Source organism: Dunckerocampus dactyliophorus, chromosome 14 (genome assembly GCF_027744805.1).
Source record: "Dunckerocampus dactyliophorus isolate RoL2022-P2 chromosome 14, RoL_Ddac_1.1, whole genome shotgun sequence".
NCBI lineage: Eukaryota > Metazoa > Chordata > Actinopteri > Syngnathiformes > Syngnathidae > Dunckerocampus > Dunckerocampus dactyliophorus.
Window position 1 is genome coordinate 26,383,283 of NC_072832.1, and position 19,218 is coordinate 26,402,500.

General features: G+C 42.3%; 1 protein-coding gene across 1 annotated transcript in view; it reads left to right on the forward strand.

Annotated features, from left to right (window-relative positions):
- Positions 1–19,218, forward strand: part of spock2 (SPARC (osteonectin), cwcv and kazal like domains proteoglycan 2) — a 53,743-nt gene continuing 34,525 nt past the window's right edge. The window contains exon 1 of the mRNA XM_054798099.1: positions 1–386. Within this exon, the coding sequence (XP_054654074.1) occupies positions 189–386 (198 nt within the window). The 5' untranslated portion in view covers positions 1–188. The remainder of the gene's footprint in view (positions 387–19,218) is intronic.

Sequence of the window (19,218 nt, forward strand, 5' to 3'; positions counted from 1 at the left end):
GACGAGCATCCTCGAAGCTAATCACTTTCTCATTCCAGCCTCAGCATCTACAGCGCTCTCCTCCTCCTCCTCCTCCTCCTCATCTTCCTCATCTTCCTCCCCTAAGAGGACAACCGAGAGCCGGCGCGTGCGTGCGTGTGTGCGCGACGACGTGTTCTTCCATCTTTGGCCGCCCCAGCGTGCTCCACATGGCGGACATGGTGTGCCTCGCCGTCCCGCTGCTGCTGCTGCTGCTGCCGCTGGTGCAGCTCGGCTCCAGCCTCCAGGCCGACGCGCGGAGCGTGAAGGAGGCGGAGAAGACGGGCAATTTCATGGAGGACGAGCAGTGGCTGTCCACCATTTCCCAGTACAGCCGCAAGATCAAGCACTGGAACCGCTTCAGAGACGTAAGTGCGCCAGTAAAGCACACGAACACACATTTTAGCAACTTGTTTACTGGAAACAACAACCATGCATCTTTGACATGTGCGTATTTAAGGCGGCTGTTGGTTGTTTTTCTGTTCCATTCAAAGTGCTTCATTTGTTTGTTCACGTTCATGTGTGAAAAAGGCAAATGCTGCTTTTCCATCTGATGTTTTTTTTACACGAGAGGCTGCCATATCTGCTGCCTCTCATCCTCCTATATCTTCATTGTGCCAATTAAGCGAGCCTTTCCATCCAATGTGGGCTGCATACCTCAGAGTCCTGCGACCTGTCCCGGGAGATTTCCTAAACAAGAGAATTAAGCAAGTGGAGCAGAGGGGTGGAGATGGATTGATGTGCATATTCCACCCCCTCCCACCCCAGCCAGTAGGCTCAAACAGGGCTGCAGGAATTGATCAACCAACGCCTGAAGGGCGCTTTCTGTTGATGCATTGGTGGCGGACGTGTATAGATGCTGCCTCCAGCTCTGGAAAAATGATCACTAACGACCCCCCCCAACACCACAATAGGATTTGGACAACAGGGCTAGTTGGATTAGGCTCCATATGGGCGCAGTTAATTGTGTTTTAATTGATCCAGGGGCGGGTCCTGCAGCAAATGAGCGCTATCATTACAGGACTGGAAGTGTGAGCGTCAGTCTTGATACAAGTCAACCTTTGTGGAGAAACTGCGCTGTCATTGGTGATTCCATATCACACGTGTCCCTCAGGAGGAAGTGCAGGCCGACATGTGCGGATTACTATGGACAGCGGGTTCGGAATTATTTTAGGATTATAATTCGCTGTAGTAAACTTTGATCTGAAATCTTCAAGTGGAAGTCAGAATTCTCACATGATACGCGAGCATCTCGGGTTGTGTCATTCATTTCTTCTGAAAGGTCGGGTGAAACCTGAAACCTTTCCAACTCCAAATAACATAAATCCAGTGAATCTGTTACAACCAAAATATGAACAAACTAGAGAAGCACTCGGCGAGCGCGGACCTCCGCCAAGCGCAATATTTCCCCCATATTGTGATTAGCAGCATAAATATTAATCCTACATTTATTTAGATTGTTAATTTTAGCATGCTTACAATGCTAATGTTAGAATGCTAACACCTAGCATAATAGTGGTGTTTGTATAAGTGTCTATCTTTGAAAATGGCTAAAAATGGTACTATGCTAATGTTAGCATGTAGCGTGGCAGTGTTAGTGCTGATATATGTGTCTCCCCATGAAAATAGCTAAAAATGCCAGCATGATAACACCTAGCATGATAGCGCAATATACCGGGAAGGCTAGATGTCCCTAATGAGTTCAGAATTTTGACTTTGGAACGGTCTGAATCGGCTGAGAAATGTGGAAGTAGCTTAGAACTCAAAGGCATTTTGCATTTTGAAAAGTGGAAATTCTTGGTATGTGGAAAATGGCATGAATGTCCTTAACTAGTTGAATCCTTTGATGTTGGAAGCGTCTGAATCGGTTGAGAAACGTGGAAGTAACTAGAGCTCTTTAGATCAAAGGCATTTTGCGTTCCAGGGGAAAAAAAATGTGGGGAATTTTTGCGCTGTGGCTAATAGCATGATTGTCTTAACTTTGTTGAATGAGTTGACGTTGGAATGAACGTGGACGTGTTGAACAGTTTGATGTTGGAAAGGCTTGAATCGGTTGAGAAACGCGGCAGGAGCAGCAGGTAATAATTTGTTTTAGGGAAAAGGGTGAACATTTAGGAACATTTTGGATCACCCCCAAGATCTAATCAGTTCTTCCATATCCCATTTCCGACAATTGCTGAAAATTCCATCCAAATCCATTCAGAACTCTCCAGGTTCTTTTGAACACAGACAAGCAAACAGATAAACGCCGGCAAAAACATCCTGCGAGCTGCACTTGGCGGAGGTAAAAATACAGTTTAGAGGGAATAATTATAGTTTTACATGCAAAAAACAATGCGGACTAATTATAACTGAAGAATGGTTGGGACTTTACTGTTGATGCGGTCTGGCAGTCACACTCTTAAAAAAAGTGACGAGTTTGTTCCGTGCAAATGCTGTACAAAAACAGAGGCAAAACCAAATGGCAAACTGGGGCGTCCAAAAAACAAGGTTGGACTGTAACTGACCGTGCAACCAGACCTCCAAACTACCCAGAGTACACACAAACATTAAAGGCGCCATATTATTGTGTTTTTCAACAGTTTTAAATCTCAGACGTCACACAACAGAGTATTAGTAGTACAGTAATAGAGTATTAGTAGCACAGTAATAGAGAGTATTAGTAGCACAGTAATAGAGTATTAGTAGCACAGTAATAGTTGGTTCCAGACCCGACTGTGTTAAGGGAATTTCCGCAAAGAAGGATTCCTTATTTATAAATGGAAGTTTCAAGTTAGACCATCGAAAATGTGTTTCCGATCTTCTAAATAAGTATTTTAAACATTATTAGAGCCCTCTAGACATAAAGTAACACCCCTATAATCACCTATTACCCAATATAGTGGACATAATAAGAGTAAATAAGGCATAACAGAGTACATGTATGTTGTGTACAGTACTTCCTGCGATGGCTATTGTCTCATCAATGTAACATTACTGACACCTAGTGACTAGTCTAGAATACTACATATCATTAAAAGTCTATGCGTTTTCTGAATGCCTTACATATATTTTTGTATTATTTGTACTTCATTTAACATGAAAATGCTTAATTTAGGCGATAAATGTGTGAAATTTGCTTAAATATGCATATTTTGGACTAAAAATAGGCCCTAGTCAACAGCATGATTTTTTTTAATTAAACAGAGTGATGCTGTGAAACCTAAAGTGTGAAGTTGCGAGGGCCTCACTGGAATTTACGCTGTTAAAAAAAGCTTTTTGGAAGCTCAAATGGGAGCACGCCATTATGTGTGTCTGTAGCTTTTATGCTAATGAGCTGTGTTTGCCTCCAAGAAGCGTATCCATTTTTTACATATGCACTTGTTCTACGTGATAGATTCCATATATCGCATACAAAAACAACAAGGTAACATGAAGGCGCTAATTAGCTAAAAGCTATGCGAGCTGAAGTGCTAACATTACGCTCACATTTGAATAGCGACACCATGCTGGGTTAGCATGAGGAAAAACTAAATGATCAAACTCAGAGCACCCACGGTTGTAGCCGACTGATGGATAGTTGTTTAGGGCGCCGGGCTTTATTTTAAGATGTGTAGCGAAGCGAATACTAACCAATATTACTTAACGGATAGTGAAATTGGAGTGTTAAAAAAATAATCATTTAAGAACTATTATGAAGAATTGCTCCCAAATTTGTATTATTTGTACTGCAATGAATCACACTGAGAAGATTTTGTTTGCCTTATTTGGCTACTTAATGGAAATAAAATGCAGTCAAACCTCGTTTTTTTTCTTTCATGTCTCTAATAATGTTACAAAAGCGTATTTAGAAGGTTGTAAACAGGTTTTCTCTTGTCTAACTACCAAAATATTCCATTTATAAATAAGGAATCCTACTTAACGAAAATTCACTTCCCGTGGTTGGGTCTGGAACCAAAGTGTGATAAACTTGGGATTACTATTGTGTGACCTTTGAGACTGATAATACGATACGATAATAGGGGACCTTTTTAATGTTTGTGTACTCTGAGTACTTTGGCGGGCTGGCTACAGTCAAACCTCGATTTTTGTACACCCCAGCTTCCGATTTGGCTTTCGTTGAAATTTTTGGGCAAAATTTTGCCCCGGTTTTCATACAGTGTTTGCACGTAACAAACTAGTCACTTTTTAATTGAGTGTGGCTGCTAAATAACGTGCCATGGGGCCAAAGAAAGTTCAGAGTGCCAGCATTTTGATAAAGAAGGTGAGAAAGTATTGAATTCGAAACTACAGTATGAAAATACTGTACAATTCACTTATCACGGTCGGATACCAATTAATTGTGATAATGTACTGTTTGTCCACTATGTCATGCCTTATTTTGTCTTTTTGGGTAATTGGAGTGTAAAGGTGACCATAGGGGTGTTACTTCATGCCTAGAGGACTCTAATAAGGTCAAAAATCATATTTAGAAACCAGTCTTAAACAGGTTTTTTACGAAAATATTCCATTTATAAATAAGAAATCCTACTTGGTGGAAATTCACTTATCACTGTCGGGTCTGGAACCAGTTAATTGTGATAAACGAGGGGTTACTGTAATTTTATTTATGGGAAAAATTGCTTCAGTTTTGTATTTTTTTTTTTTTTTTTTATGAATTAGTAACGACAAGCGAGCTGCTGTGTAGCTGACCTTGTTTTGTTGACATCACAGCAACTGGCGGATGCCCAGTGGATTACATTGCGGCTGCCTACAGCTATGCGTTAGGAGTCATCGTTGCATAGACTCGTCATGGAAACACAGCATGATCAAAGATCATCTCCTCGTGTGTGAAGATGTCACGCTTCTAATTTCGGCCCTCATTTATCGTCAAAGCTGCAGCGAAACACGCTTCCTCATTGGAACATCTCTTGAGATCGCCGTTCCCGGCGGCGGTGGTTGTCTTTGTGCGTGTGGCCTTTCATTTGCATGCAGAGGCAACGATCTGCGTGTGTGTGCGTGTGTGTGTGTGTGCGTGTGTGTGTGTGCGTGTGTGTTAGAGACCAGTAGTGGTGAAGGTGATGGTGTCTCTCGTGATGACATGAGAAGCCTCCCCGGGGGGGGCGGCTCACCAATAGCAAGCACTTTGATTCCAGCTTGCTGCCGTAGCAACGGCAATCTGTGTTTGCTACGGTGTTGAAATGGAGCAAGCATCGCCGGGAGTTTGACGACTCTATCCTCCTCTCCGAGCAGATGCAATGCATCCTTTATTGGGAATTCTCCTCTCCGGCAAGGAGAGGTGCGGCTGGCTTTATGTAATCAAATATAATATGCAATCAGCCCATGCTGCACAGTCTGAACTGGAAAATGAGCGCTTGAGTCTCAGGGAATTACATGCACTCAGCGGCGTCGTCATAGGTATTCCGATTACACAAATTGATGTTGACTCGCACGGTCCTCGGAGAGCCGCATGCTGAATATTAATCCAACACTGGAAAGCAATAATCAAAGCTGCTCTCCTCCTCCTTCCATAAACACACACACAGACGCACACCATCTCCCCCTCACAATACACAAGCTGCAGAGTGAGTACTGTAAATATTTAATATGGGTTCCCGTACTAACCCTATAAGAGCAGAATGGGGATAAGAGGTCTCTGTCACTTCCAATGCATCCGCGCTCCAATTCAATCTATTTCACAAGAAGACAAGAGGATTAGATTTAACAGTTACAGTCAACAAATAATAGAATTCAATCCTTTAATCTGACAGGTGCACTCAACATTTCATTCCACTAATGCACCCAATCCACCGGGGGAGGAAATTCGGGAGAACCAGGAAGGAAGTGTTTGTTTTTTTTGATAAACACAACACACACTTGGACAGAATGAATTGTCAAAGCAACTACAATTTGAGTGATATGAAGCCTGAAGCGGAGAGCTGAGGAAAGAGGAAGCTGATGGATGGCTTGCAATGAAGACAAAGTAGCGAAACAAAGAAACTCATGACGGTGGCGTGCAATTTTATGAGGGGAAGCACGGCCAAGCTCTTCGAGAAATACTTAAATTCATATTTGTAATTTCAAAAAACAAAAAATCTATCATGTTTTTTTATTATTTATTTTTTTAATGCATTCTATTTCATCAGGACTTTTTAAAATGAACTTTCTTCCTTAATGGCTGAGAAACTGTCAGGAAAGTATGGGTTGTTATTGCACTTAAATGTTCTGTGTCCATTAGTCCATCTGGTTTGACTAATACTAGTTGTAATTATGCACTAAGGCAGATGTGTTCAATGTGTAAGATACACATTAATGTCTTGTCACCAAAACAAATCCTCCACATGCTTATCACCTGATTCAAATAGCCTGTGTGTCTAGGCATGCATGTCTGACCTTCTTCGTCTCTGTCCCTCACAGGAAGAGGAGATCAAACCTCCCCTTTGTATGTGGTTTCCTATATTAACTAACATTTCAGCATGAATAGTCAGACATTTTCCGTAGAAGACGTCTCTGTTCCGTTTGTGTTGATTTTATTCAATCCAATCCATTTTATCCTCCAAGAACTTGTCTCGCCTCTCGTCTATTTTGGAGCCAACAGCAGATTTTCCCTTCACAGAGATGTTTTAAGCAACCAAATTCTATTCTTTGCCTTCTAAAGGCCTACAAATAAGATCTATAATATCTTTAAATGCTGAGCATACCAGGCAACCGTCCCATTTTCACCAAGAATCTACCAATTTTTTTTCCTTCTTTCCTGAAGCCCTTTCTGTTTTCAGGGGAAAATAAAGTCCCTTCCACCTTCCGGTCCACTCAGCAACACCAACATCGGCGTAACACACCCTGTCGCCGGTAACGTCAGGCCTGGTGGAAGACCAGAATTTCCCTAATTTTCCCTTATTTTCAAATGCCAATGTTGATAGGTGTTGTTCTGAGGGATGACTAAACAGAGACACAATAGCAAAACAAAAGATAATCTGTTTTTTCACTCCTATTTTAAGCACTTAAACATCATTTTGGGTTTATTACAAGAAAAAATGTGATTACCAAGGTACTTTGGTTCAATGAAAACGGAAATGTATGAAAACTGAGGCAATTTTTCTCATAGGAAATAATGCAAATCCAATGAATCTGTTCCAGACACCCAAAAATACATTTTATGGAGAGTAATTATAGTCTTACATGCAGATAAAAATGCAAAACAATTCTAAATGATTAAATAAATAAAGAATTGTAAATGACAAATGGATCGATCTAATTGTTGATGTGTGTTGGTGACTTCCGTACAGCCTAGCCAGACTGAATTCAATCGTGTTTCTCACCTTCTTTATCAAATTGCCGGCAGGGGGCAGGTTATTCAGCGGTTGCACTCGATAATAAAAATGCACGGACAGCGAATCAGCAATGCATAGGGTGCTTTGTTTGGCCACTCGATTTCACCGAACGATATAATACAGGGCAAACTGACTAGTTTGTTATGTGCGATACTGTACGAAAACCTATGCGAAAATAGAAAAACTGGGTTGCACGAAGGCTGATGTTTGAGTGTATTTCTATTAGGCAGCCGATTAAGGCGAACAAAACCCTTTCTCGGTAGGATTGCTGCCGTTTTACACAAAAATTTGGGAGCAATTCTTTGTAATGTTCCTTTTTTATTTTTGTTTCGCTCCGATTTTCCGAAAAACGGCACAAAAATGTTCAACAGAAACCGAATCATACTAAAACTAGGTCATACCAAAACTGACTGTATCAAGAGTAAATTCAATTCATGCATTTTTGCTCCATTTCCCTTGTGAAAATGATACGCTCCATGATATCACTGAACCATGAAATTGGACCAAAGTTTCTGATTCTGCTGATTTGGAACTCAAATGTGATATAAAGTGGATGATGAATAGCGGCTCAGCAATGTAAGTTTTCTCAGTATGAAGCTGTTTTATTGGTGGCATCCATCATGCACGTCAGCGTGAGCTTGGCATAAAGGGCGCCGTGTTGATGATGATGCCATTTTTGCTGTTTTTTTCCCCTCCAATTCACTTCAATTCTCCTCCCTTGGCCTCACAGTGCAGTGTGTGACTGAGAGGGAAAAAAAAAACCTTATCTGAAATGAGCACACCTCTCCCATTCCTGCAGCCGAGGACTGTCCGGTCCGGTCTGTACCTTCTACTTAATAACTTCATTTTTCACCATTCCAGCTCCCCACAACATCAGACGCCTCGTCCACATGGAGATATTAAATATGCAGCAAGGCGCTCGGGGAAGCTTCCAGCAAGCTTTACTATTGCAGGATGTTCCCTCCACACACCAGCCACCGTCATGTGGATCCACACTCATGCTTTAAGGACAATTACAACAGTGCAGAATGACGTTAACCGCCGTGTAATTACACCAAACACAGTGGAACCTCGGTTAGCGTCATCAATCCATTCCAGAAGGTAGAGCAGGTCGTCCGGAAACCGTAAGGTTGGCGGTTCCGATCCTTGCTCCCTCCACCCAGTCACTGTTGTTGTGTCCACTTCACCCTCCTTGCTTCCAGTGCTGCCCACACCGGTGGATGAATGTTTGGTGGTGGTCGGAGAGGCCGTAGGCGCAAATTGGCAGCCACGTTTCACTTTATTGTGAAGGGCTTTGGGTGCCTTGAAAAGCGCTATATAAAATCTCATCCATTATTATGAACTCTGACCAAAATGTACTCAATAAAAGCTTCTTGTCATACTGCTGTCATAGATAACTAAACGACTATGAAATAGGAGTGAAATGAAGTGGTGATTTTGATTTCTGAACCGCCACCATCTTGGCTGTGACGTCAGGATTCAGAGTCAAACGCACGTAGCCATGAACCCACAGCAAAGCCAAGGAAGAGACATATATGTGATGAGTATGACATAACACACACACACACACAAATGGCCACAAATACTGTATGTTTTCTTGGCTGTCAGGAAGGGACACTGCTGCAAAATGCTGCTTATTTAGTCCTGGCATAAAACCCCATATTATTCTAAGATTCCTAGAATAGATCTATTAAAAAATGATGTCTTTACTTACTGAAACTGACAGATGGACTGCAAGGTAGGCTAGACAGACGAGTTTTAGACACTTGCACACGTGAGGGTGACACCCGAAACCAGGTGCAAACAGCCATGAACGCAGGCGGATAAAAGGACATATTCACAATAATAATAACATATTAGCATGAGAAATGTGGACTGACTTACTGCCACTTTGGCACGCGTTTCCACGGTCGAACGTCCTGTGGGATTTTTACTTTTTATTTCCATCTGCGGGGAAGTATGGAAATATTTGTTTCTGGACGTTTGCAGAGGCAAATTGTGTCTTTTAGAAACATGAACAAGCTTACTCTGCCTCCAACACAAGGGGGCCATAATGTAAAAAAAAATAAAAATAAAACAATCAGTTCACCCAGAACTGGAGCATAATAACAGGGAATGAACAGGAACTTTGGGTGGGACGGTCCGGTGTAGATGTCACTTGCTCCGCCTCCTCCACACCCGGAAGAAGCAAGGAAAATGAAAAATAAATATTTCAGTAGTCCAACCTGTCTATAGCGGCCACTGAAAGGAAACGGCAAAAGTGGCCACTATAGACAGGTGGCCGCTATAGACAGGTTGGCGGCCATTTTGAATTTGTGTGCACACATATTAACATGTATTCACAAAAAGACTGGAGCAAAACCAAGAGACATAGCGGAAAAGGCTCTGTTGACACATAAGCAGGTAGGTAAATCTAGGTAACAGCTCCGGAGAGGAAACTAGTAATATCAATAACAACAATGAACCGACGGCGCTGGCCTTTTATCCGCCACAAATGTTAATTGACCGCAGTTGCGCGGCCACCAGTGATGAAGCGGCTGCCTCTTCCTCCCCGGAGAAGGCAGAGCCCGCCAAATAGGAGCGCAGGACAGGGGACGCTCGCTCCTGTCCTGCAGAACATCACAAATTTCCATCTTTGATTTTTTTATTAAACACGATTTTATAAGCAAGAAATAAAAATTTGAGTGAACGAGCCCAAGGATGTATGTACAGGATACACGTGAAGCAGTCATGAATGGGTGTGTGCGTGAACAATTGAGTGCGGAGGAGGTGCGAAGATCGTCGTAAACTAACAATACCATCGCTCCTTTCTTATTGAATGGGCTTCTAATCTCTAATTAGTCGGCAATTAAGTGATATTTTATGTTTTATTCAGGTGTTTTGGCTATTTTAGAATCTATTTACGGAATTGCAAAGTGGGAAGATTACCGTTTTGGCCGTCATTGAATCTTTTCAGGGCGGCATTGCAAAGTAAGAAGACGGCTTTTTTATGTCGAACTACAGTAGGACTCAGTAATTGAAGTCTACACACGACGGCTTCATTGATTAAAAAACAAAACTTTTTCGTGCATGAAGCTTCTGCTTGAGTTGGCATTTTGGCCGCTATATGCGGTCAGATATTGACCAAGGGAGACAAAATGGGTGGCCGCTGGCCGCGTTAGACAGGTGACTGCTATACACAGGTTCTATAACACGTAAATTTTCTGCGGGGGGATTTTTCAGTGGCCGTTCTATACAGGTGGCCGCTAAGACAGGTTTGACTGTATTTGAGCACACACCTAACACCGGAAATACGCCTTTCAATGTGATTTTAACAAGATTAACGTGTTTTGGTGTCTTGAGCGCTTTAAGGTTACTTTGACCTTGACTAGAGGCGTAATTGTTGCCAGAAAGACGGTGTGGCAGCAAAATCACACCACCTTCCTGTTTTTCCAAAAGTTATTTCTGGAATTCATCAGTGTTTCTCACCCCAAGTCTCGGCTTTTCTTTTGGTCATGGCTGCAAAATAACCCAAAATGGAGCCAGCGCTTTGATAAAGAAGGTTTTTGTCAACAATAACATCCTCAGTGAAGGTAAAAGTAACCTTAAATGCTCATTTATCGACTTCATTTGTCATTTATATGCGTTTAGAAGTGTTTTCTGCATGTAAAGGTATCATTGTAAAGCTATTAAAATTGGTTTTATGTGGCGTAACTGTGTTAGTTAACAAAGAACTACAGAGTCAACCACTGATGACATTGTAGACGGGCGATGGAGCAGATTTAGCAAGCTATCTGGCTGCTAAAAAGGGTGTTTGTGATAAAAATACATTAAGAGCACAGTTGGACGCGTGCAGTTTAGTAATGACGCGACAAGACGCGTGCCATATTGTAACCGGAAAATGAACACAAAAGGAGACACAATTTTGATGTTAACTGAAAAACACGCTAACAGGGGAGGCACATGCTAACCAAGGTTCCACTCTTAATACAAAAATAAAGCAAAATGAACCACCCTTGGATGACAGAAGTGTAACCGACACGTAAGGGAGGAGGGGAGACTGCATGCGTGCACTTTTTAATTGCCATACAAGCGTAAAAATAAGCTAACCGCTAATTATTGACATGGAAGAATAATTGAGATTAATGTGCATTCCCGGGACAGACAAGCTATTTTAGGTGAAACTCTAAATTGTACGACTTTGCTTGACCGTACTCCATCGTAGTCGTAAGTCATTTCAGAAGTAGCTTACCTGCGATGCGTGCGAGCATCTTGGCAGTTGATGCGTAAAGCTCTCTGCCGTGCTGATGAAGATAAGAGCTCATCAAAAAGCCATTAGTCTATCTAGTCATCATGCGACTTGCTCCTAATCATAGCCCAGATCAGCCATGAGACTGCAGAAAGTCCAGAGGTGTGTCCATGAAGCAGAGGCGCCGTCTCAGGAGAAATTGTTATTTTGGGGGTTTTTTTAAGGGGACTGCCGGTGCTTTGTGAGGTGCTTTTGGCCGCTCACCAAAGGCCTACGTGTGCTGTAATTGAGTAGAAGGTGGGGAATAAATGCTTCCTTTCATGCGCCTCTTGCCTGCTGCAGTGTGTTAGTCCACATCTGAAGGACGCAGCTGCTGCAGAGAAACGGGGGGCGGATGGAGGGATTTTACAAATCAATAAAGAACGGTAATAGATATCAGATTCATTTAGCTGCTACACCCTCTAAACAGAAGAGACTAATGGCTGCAGAGCAAAAAATACAATTGAGCATCCTTTTTGCCTCCTCCTTGCTGTGGATCGTACCTCCCAGGTGCCTGCGAGCACTTCTCAGGCATGACATCTACCAGTGACCTGCTTCTGCTTCGACGACACCTGCAGCACCGCAGTATGCTGAAAATAGGCTGTTTATGGTCGACAGCTGTCATAGACGGCTGGGTCGGTACCTTAAAAAAATAACAGTTGGTCAGGTTGGTTAGGTGGCGATCAGTCAGTGGGTCAGTCATCTTGTCTTGACCTCTTATTGGGTGGGTTTAGCTGGTCGGCCCATCGGTGCCTTGGTTGGTTGACAGTCGATTAGTCTGTGTTTGGTTGCTCATTTTGGAGGTCAGGCGATTGGTTTTTCAGACAGGTGGACTCTTGGTTGGTTGGTTAGTAGGGTGGTTGGTCAGTTTGGTGGCCCCTTGGTCATCAGTTGGTTTTTTTTTTTTGCTGCGCGGGCCAGTCGGTCTGTCAGTTCATTTGTTGGTCGGTCGGTTATTCTTTCAGGTGCTTCCCCAGTTGGCAGTTGTTCTTGGTTGTCAGCTAGTCGGGCGATCCGTTGGTATTCATGTGGTGTCTCAGTCATTTGTTGTGTACGTTGGTTGGTCTGTCAATTGGTCGTTCAGTCTGGTGGCCTCTTGCTTGGTCATTTGCTTCGTTGTTTGGTGAAGTTATTGATCACTGATCAGGTTTTTTGCTCAGACGGTTGATTGGTTAGTTGTTGGTTGGGTGATTATTGGGTCAGGTGCTCTCTCAGTAGGGGGTTGGTAGTGGCTTTGTCATTCTGTAAGGTGGTCTCCTTTGTGGTCAATCAGTTGGTTGGTCATCCGGTTGGTTTGTCTAAGACAAGTTAGTTGGTTGGTCAGTTGATTTTATGTATCCATTCATCCATTTCGATACTGAGCTGGAGCCAAAATCCTTTGAACAATACATCAACAATAAGTACTCACTTTGCAGCATTGTCCATAGCTGAAAAGTGTGCTTGATCAAAATTAGTAGTTCAAAAGCCATATCTACAAAGCAGAAGAATATTACATTTATTATTATTTGTTTTTTTGTTGTTGTTGAGTGTATCACTACAAACCTTTTGTTGCACAAAGCAAGGCTTGAACTGAAGCACTCTAAAGAAGAGACTCTACAGGATACATCGAGTGTTGTTGTAAGTTCAAATAAAACAAAGCTGCGTTTGAAAATTGTTGCTCCCAAAGATGAAACGCGCTCTTGCCGATATAACATATCAAGACAAACAAAAGGAAATCAATGCAAAACCCAGAAGGCTTTTAAAGACTCAAACTTTCCTGACTGCCTGGAGAGGTAAAATGATCGTGTGTTCCACTTTTGAGTCATTTCTGGGAATAACACTAAGAGGGGTACTACTTTTACAGAATTTGTGACCTGCAGTTCACTCGTTGCTTTCGCCATCAATCTGGTTCTGGTTTCCAGCAAAAGTATTTGCTTCACTGTGGACTAATAGAAGCAAATCTGAGCCCTTCAGTCTCTCCAAATCCACACTGATCCTCCTCTAAACACGCCTGCTTTCCAAGCCCTGCGGCCCTGTGAGGATAATAGCAGCAGGACGACAATAAAAATGTTGCAGGCTTTTGTTTCATCTCAGGTGTCTCATGTGATCTGTAAATTGATGCTGACGGCGAGTATGCGATTCTCAACAAGGGTGGAAGCCGTGAGTGGCTGAATGCGCGAAGGCGACGTTTCACCGCGTTTCATCAGATTAGATTTTGTAGCACAGCGGTGTCTGGCCTGGTTTCACTTGGAGCAGTGTTTGCTTCCAGGGATAAAAATAAAACATGTACAAACATTTTGTCTGTTTCCTACACTAGATTGAAGATGTTAGGCTAATCAATACAGAAGATAACCTCTTTTTCACATCGGTTTTGTTCTCGGACCACCAGCGAATGACGAAAAATCCCCAACCCCTTCCGATTTCTTGCAAGAAAAGTGACCATTGTAATCATTAGATTAGATTCAGCTCCAGAACACTCCCCTTCTCTCTTCAATTGCCATTGTTCACTTGCGACACAGTCCAGGTTTAAGAAAAACTGCAATTTTTAAAAAATTTTGTCCATCATCCACAATCCTTATGTGAGACATGAACACACAGGTCTTTGTCTTTTCTGTGCGTGCTAAAGATATAAAAACAGCTAAAAAGAGGCAGCTAAGAATGCACATAATGCGACACACCTATTCCACCTACAAAGCCCGCTATTAAAACACCTCCGAAAAGCTCCAGCAAGGTTTTATGGTTTTATGTCTATGCTGTAACCAACAGCTACATTCATGATAACATGTCATACTTGCAGTATTGTGGGAGCTTCCTTCCTTGTTGCATTGATTTCACATAGTAACATAGAAAGCAACGCTACACTTGGCGTCAAAAACAAAAACACAGCAGCCGTGGCAGCAGCTCCGATATGTAGCGTTACCTTTCGCTAGTGGCCTGGGGCGTTTTGAGCGTGTGTGTGGTGAAGCTAGTCGCTAGCCGGCTGTAATAGCTAGCCGGTGTGGTGTGGCGAGGTGTCACTACGCCAGGAACGTAGTTCTTGGGCGTAACGATGTTAATGACAATAATAATAATTTATATGCAGGTGGTGCTTTTTGGAGGTTTTGTCAGAAGGCTTTTAAAGGCGGAATAGGTGCGTCCCATTACGTGCATTCTTTGCTGCCTGTTTTTAGCTGTTTTTGTACCTTTAGAACGCACAGCAAACAGAAAGATGTGTGTTCACCTCTCACATAAGGGTTGTGGTTGTTGGGTAAAATTACACAAAAAAGTGCACTTTTCATTTAAATAGCCTCACACACCCATTAAACACATTTCAAGTATAACTTGTAGGGTTAGCCGTTCAGCCCATATGAGGAATTATCATGTCATGCTGATAACATTAAAAATAGCTCCTTAAAAAAAGCTCCTACTGTACCCATGCCATGGTGTGTGTTACTAGGCTAAGGTGAGCAAATCAAGCGCTCCTTTTCTGTGATGTTTTTTTTTCTTCCTGTTTCAGAGGAAGACATTCCGCTTGCTATTTGCACCAAATGTTCTGCAAACATTCCCCTGAGAAGGGGAAAAAAAACTCCAACACATCAAACCTCATCAGCCACCTGAAACTGGAGATGTCAATGTTTGCGGTTGATGATTCCCTCCGCATCGAGACACACGGGTTAAGATGCGATTCAAACATATGCGGCATTTTGAAAACACAACGATTCCATACGGTTCAGTACGTTGTCAAATACAGTTCAATTTGATACGATTAGATTTGAAAGCGGTTACATTTGTTGATGTAGACATTAACCTAACCAATATAGGAATGAATGTAAGATGATCCATGAACAGATTGACTCGGAGTCACGGCGTAGCCTTTAGCTTGGTTCAAGGACCGCCGAACAAAGTGCAAAATCTCAGCGCTCTGTGAAAAAACATCATCAGTGAATCATAAAGACATAAAAATTGTGGTACATGTATGCTTGACGTATCATGTTTACAAATTATTTCCGACTTATGGTGAATGAGATGTGTTTTTTTATGCAGAAAAAAATCAAAAAATTTGACCAAAAATCCACACACACTTTCGGAGCCGTGAACGCTGATGTGCGGGGATCCGGTGTATTAATATAAAAATGTCCAAAATATGTATGCATGTGGCTAAAAATAAAATCTAGATGTCACCCAAAGAAAATAATGCATTTCTTCCTTGCAATCATTTTAGAGGGTTTTTTTTCTTCAGTGGCGAATTGGTAGTAGATGAGAAAGGGATGTGAGCAGCATGGGTGGAGGGCGTGTGGTACATCCTTGATGAGCTCTCCAGGGAGATTACAGCGGGGGTCTTGGGGGCGGGGGGGACAGAGCCCTTTTTGTGCGGGGATTCATTCAGCAGTGCAGGTGACAGATTAGACCCCCACTCTTTAAACCTCTGTGCTGGAATTCTGAAAGATTTTTCTTTAAAGTGCGGAAATGAGAGTGTACGGCGGATGCCCCCACATTTCACGATATGGCATTCATGGCCGCCGATTTTTGGTCAAGAATTTAAAAAATAATAAAAATTCTTCCAAAAATAGGCCATTTTGGGGCAAAATTCCCACCAATTTTTTGTGCCTTAAAAGTTAAATTAATCATAATACCGCTTAGAGTATGATGTTTTTCTTCTGTGTGTGTGCATTCAGCAGCAGGGGTGTCCAAAGTGCAGCCTCGGGGCCGCTTGCGGCCCGCTGCTTTTTTTTTATTGGCCTGCAGCACTTTCAAAAAACATAATTTCACTAGAAAACAAAAAGAAACCCAGCAAAAATGGAAAAGGCAGCAGTAATTTTACAAAAATAACATCAGAATATTAAGAGAAAAAAGTTGGAATTTTACGAGAATAATGTTGTAATATTGTGATGAAAATAAACCAAAAAAATGTAATCTTCTGAATATTTGGTTGGGGAAAAAGTTCCAACATTATTATGGGATTAAGGCCAAAATGTTGTTAGGAGTAAAGTCATAATTCCAAGAAGAACATTTGCAAGAAGAAAGTTGAAATAGCTGGAAAATGACATCAACAGCCGCAGAAATGGAAAAAACAGCTGTAATTACTCAAAAAGAAAGTCCAAATATTAAGAGAAAATGTCATCATGTCATTTTAGTAGCATAGAGTTGAAAAATGAAAGAAAATGTTTTTTGTTTTTTTTTAAAAGTTGTAAATGAGACAAACAGAATAAAGTTGTAATTTTTGGAAAAGTAAGTTGGGGAATAAGTTATAATATTCTGGAAATAAAGCCATAATGTTACGTAGCTATCGAATACTTTAGTCATCGAGTATTTTACTGAAAATCTTTTTCGATGAATCAAGTAATCAGGGAAAAAAACTTTTTGCTTGGTTGTACAAGTGCAATTATAAATACACGAGCAAATATAACATTTCACAATAATGAAAGACCAATTGGTTTAATTTTTTAAATAATCAAGCGTTTTATTTGTGTCCAAAGTACACGAGTGTATTTTCTTGGGTCTGATGGACTACATGACGGTGCTTTTGTAGATGAATTTATTCATCCCGGACTGCAACTACTGTAAATAAGAATAACTTTACTAAGACTAAATGACATATTGCATTATGTTGATGGATGTGCATTTCTAAATCCTGAACTTAGACAGGCTGACTAGAAATAAGACAAATATTCTTTATGAGATATTGAGTTTTTGCGGTGTTCAAACTAAAATGAAGACACCCTCTGTAGTGGAACACATCGCTCTCAAGTAAGTGAGTGAGACACGCACTTCCTTGTTCCGTTGCACAGTGTTGTCTGCTAGAAATCAGCAGCTACTGATTGGTGAGCGAAAATGTTTTTATTTCCCGTCACAGCGCTGTGTTTTTGCAGATGAAATAAACCCTGTATGAAGTCACGTGACTGTGGTAATAAATTGCCACATATGGGACGGTCGTCATAATGAAGAGAAAGCTAACGTTATGTTCTCACTGATGCGCTGCTTTTTCTCACCGTCTCTGATGTGCTGCAGCGTATGTTCGTGCCGGGTTACAACGAACGCACGTCGCCGCGTTCAACTTGCTGCCTAGCCGCATTCGTTCACATTTTGTTTTCCTTCTCTTTCATTGCCTTGTCGCTTTCTTTAGCCTCCTCAATCTGCCCGGGCCTTCAGACATCCGCTTCCGTCTTCGTCCGCTGCGTGGGTGTCGTAAGCGTGTTGGCGACGTAAGCGATTCCTCGAAGCAGAAAAAAACCCTTGATTATTGTTTGTGATCGCGGTACTCAAATTATTCAAGCTTGCTCTCCTGTAAATTGCCGCAAAGCTTTTATTGGCGACAGCATGCGTGTGCCATGAATGGCGATACGAACGTGATTATGAGAAAAGGTCAGCGCGCCCAACCTTTTATGAGTGTTATTACGCCGTCCTTTTTTGTGACCAGGCAGCTGAGCGGCGAGGCGGCTGTCACGGCGAGCGACACCCCTGAGGAGCGTCGACGCTGAGCGCGTCCGACAGCTGACATTTGCCGAAGAAGCACCTGTCAGTCACGAGCGCATCCCGACAGACGCACGTACCGGTGCTTTCTTTTAAACCTGCTCGCTTTCATTCCTGCAAGTCTGGAAAAACCATCACTGTCTCATAGTCTTACTCCTGACTTGAGCACCGCTTTTCAGATAGGGGGTGGGGGGGCGTGCAGGCTTTATGCAGATATATGGAGGATTGGGGGCTGTCAATCAAGCAGCCTTGTTGGGATGCGAAGGGAGCGCCTCCATGCTTTGTGGAACAGGAGCGCTCCTGTGCTGGATATGCCCCTCCTGGCCTCGCAATACGGCTTTGTGGGTCATGTCACAGAAGTACACCATTTCATGACGTACATGGAACAGCGGGCCCCCCCAAACCCGGTCCACACATCCCCACCCTGCGAGAGTCAAGTCAAGCAGCACAAGCCACCGAGCCAAAAGTCCTGGGCCCTCACCTCTAAAACTGTGCGTGGAAATCGGACTAAAAGTCTGCCTACGCCAGAAACCCAAAATGTGCGTGCGTACAAAAACACTCACGCAATCTGTGCTGTTCATAACAGTCACGGCAAAAATGATCAGACCAGCCTTGTTTCTTCACTTTCTTGTTCATTTGAATGCCGGATACAACTAAAGGTACCTTTGTTTGGACAAATACAACAACGACAACACAAATATTTGCTGGCAGTGCAATGCTATAGCGATTCATGGAGGAGCTTGCTCAGCTGAAATAGGCTGTTTATCAGCTGATCAAAAGCTTCATTTTCAGTTCATTTCAGTTTAATTGTTTAATTGTAACAATTTTTCAACTGGTCTTAAGATTTTGATCCGGAGTGTATATATGTTGTAAACTTGGTACATTAGAGGTGTGCAGCCCATTAAAGTGGGATTAAAAACACACCATGTTGTCAAAATACGACAATTGATGACATACTGTATGCACACGCGCCTACACACACAGCAACACACCCACGGTGAATAAAAAAAACACATCTGCAGTAACGCAAAACATGCGAAAGAATAAACCATTAAATATGACCTAGATGTGCTACATTTGAGATTCACAGATCATTCAAGTGTGATCGATCACATGTGATGACTTATACACACCCGCGGTAACGCACTACACCCACCCATGTTACATCGAAACAAACAAAATAATAAACATGACGTAAACATGGTACGGTAGAGG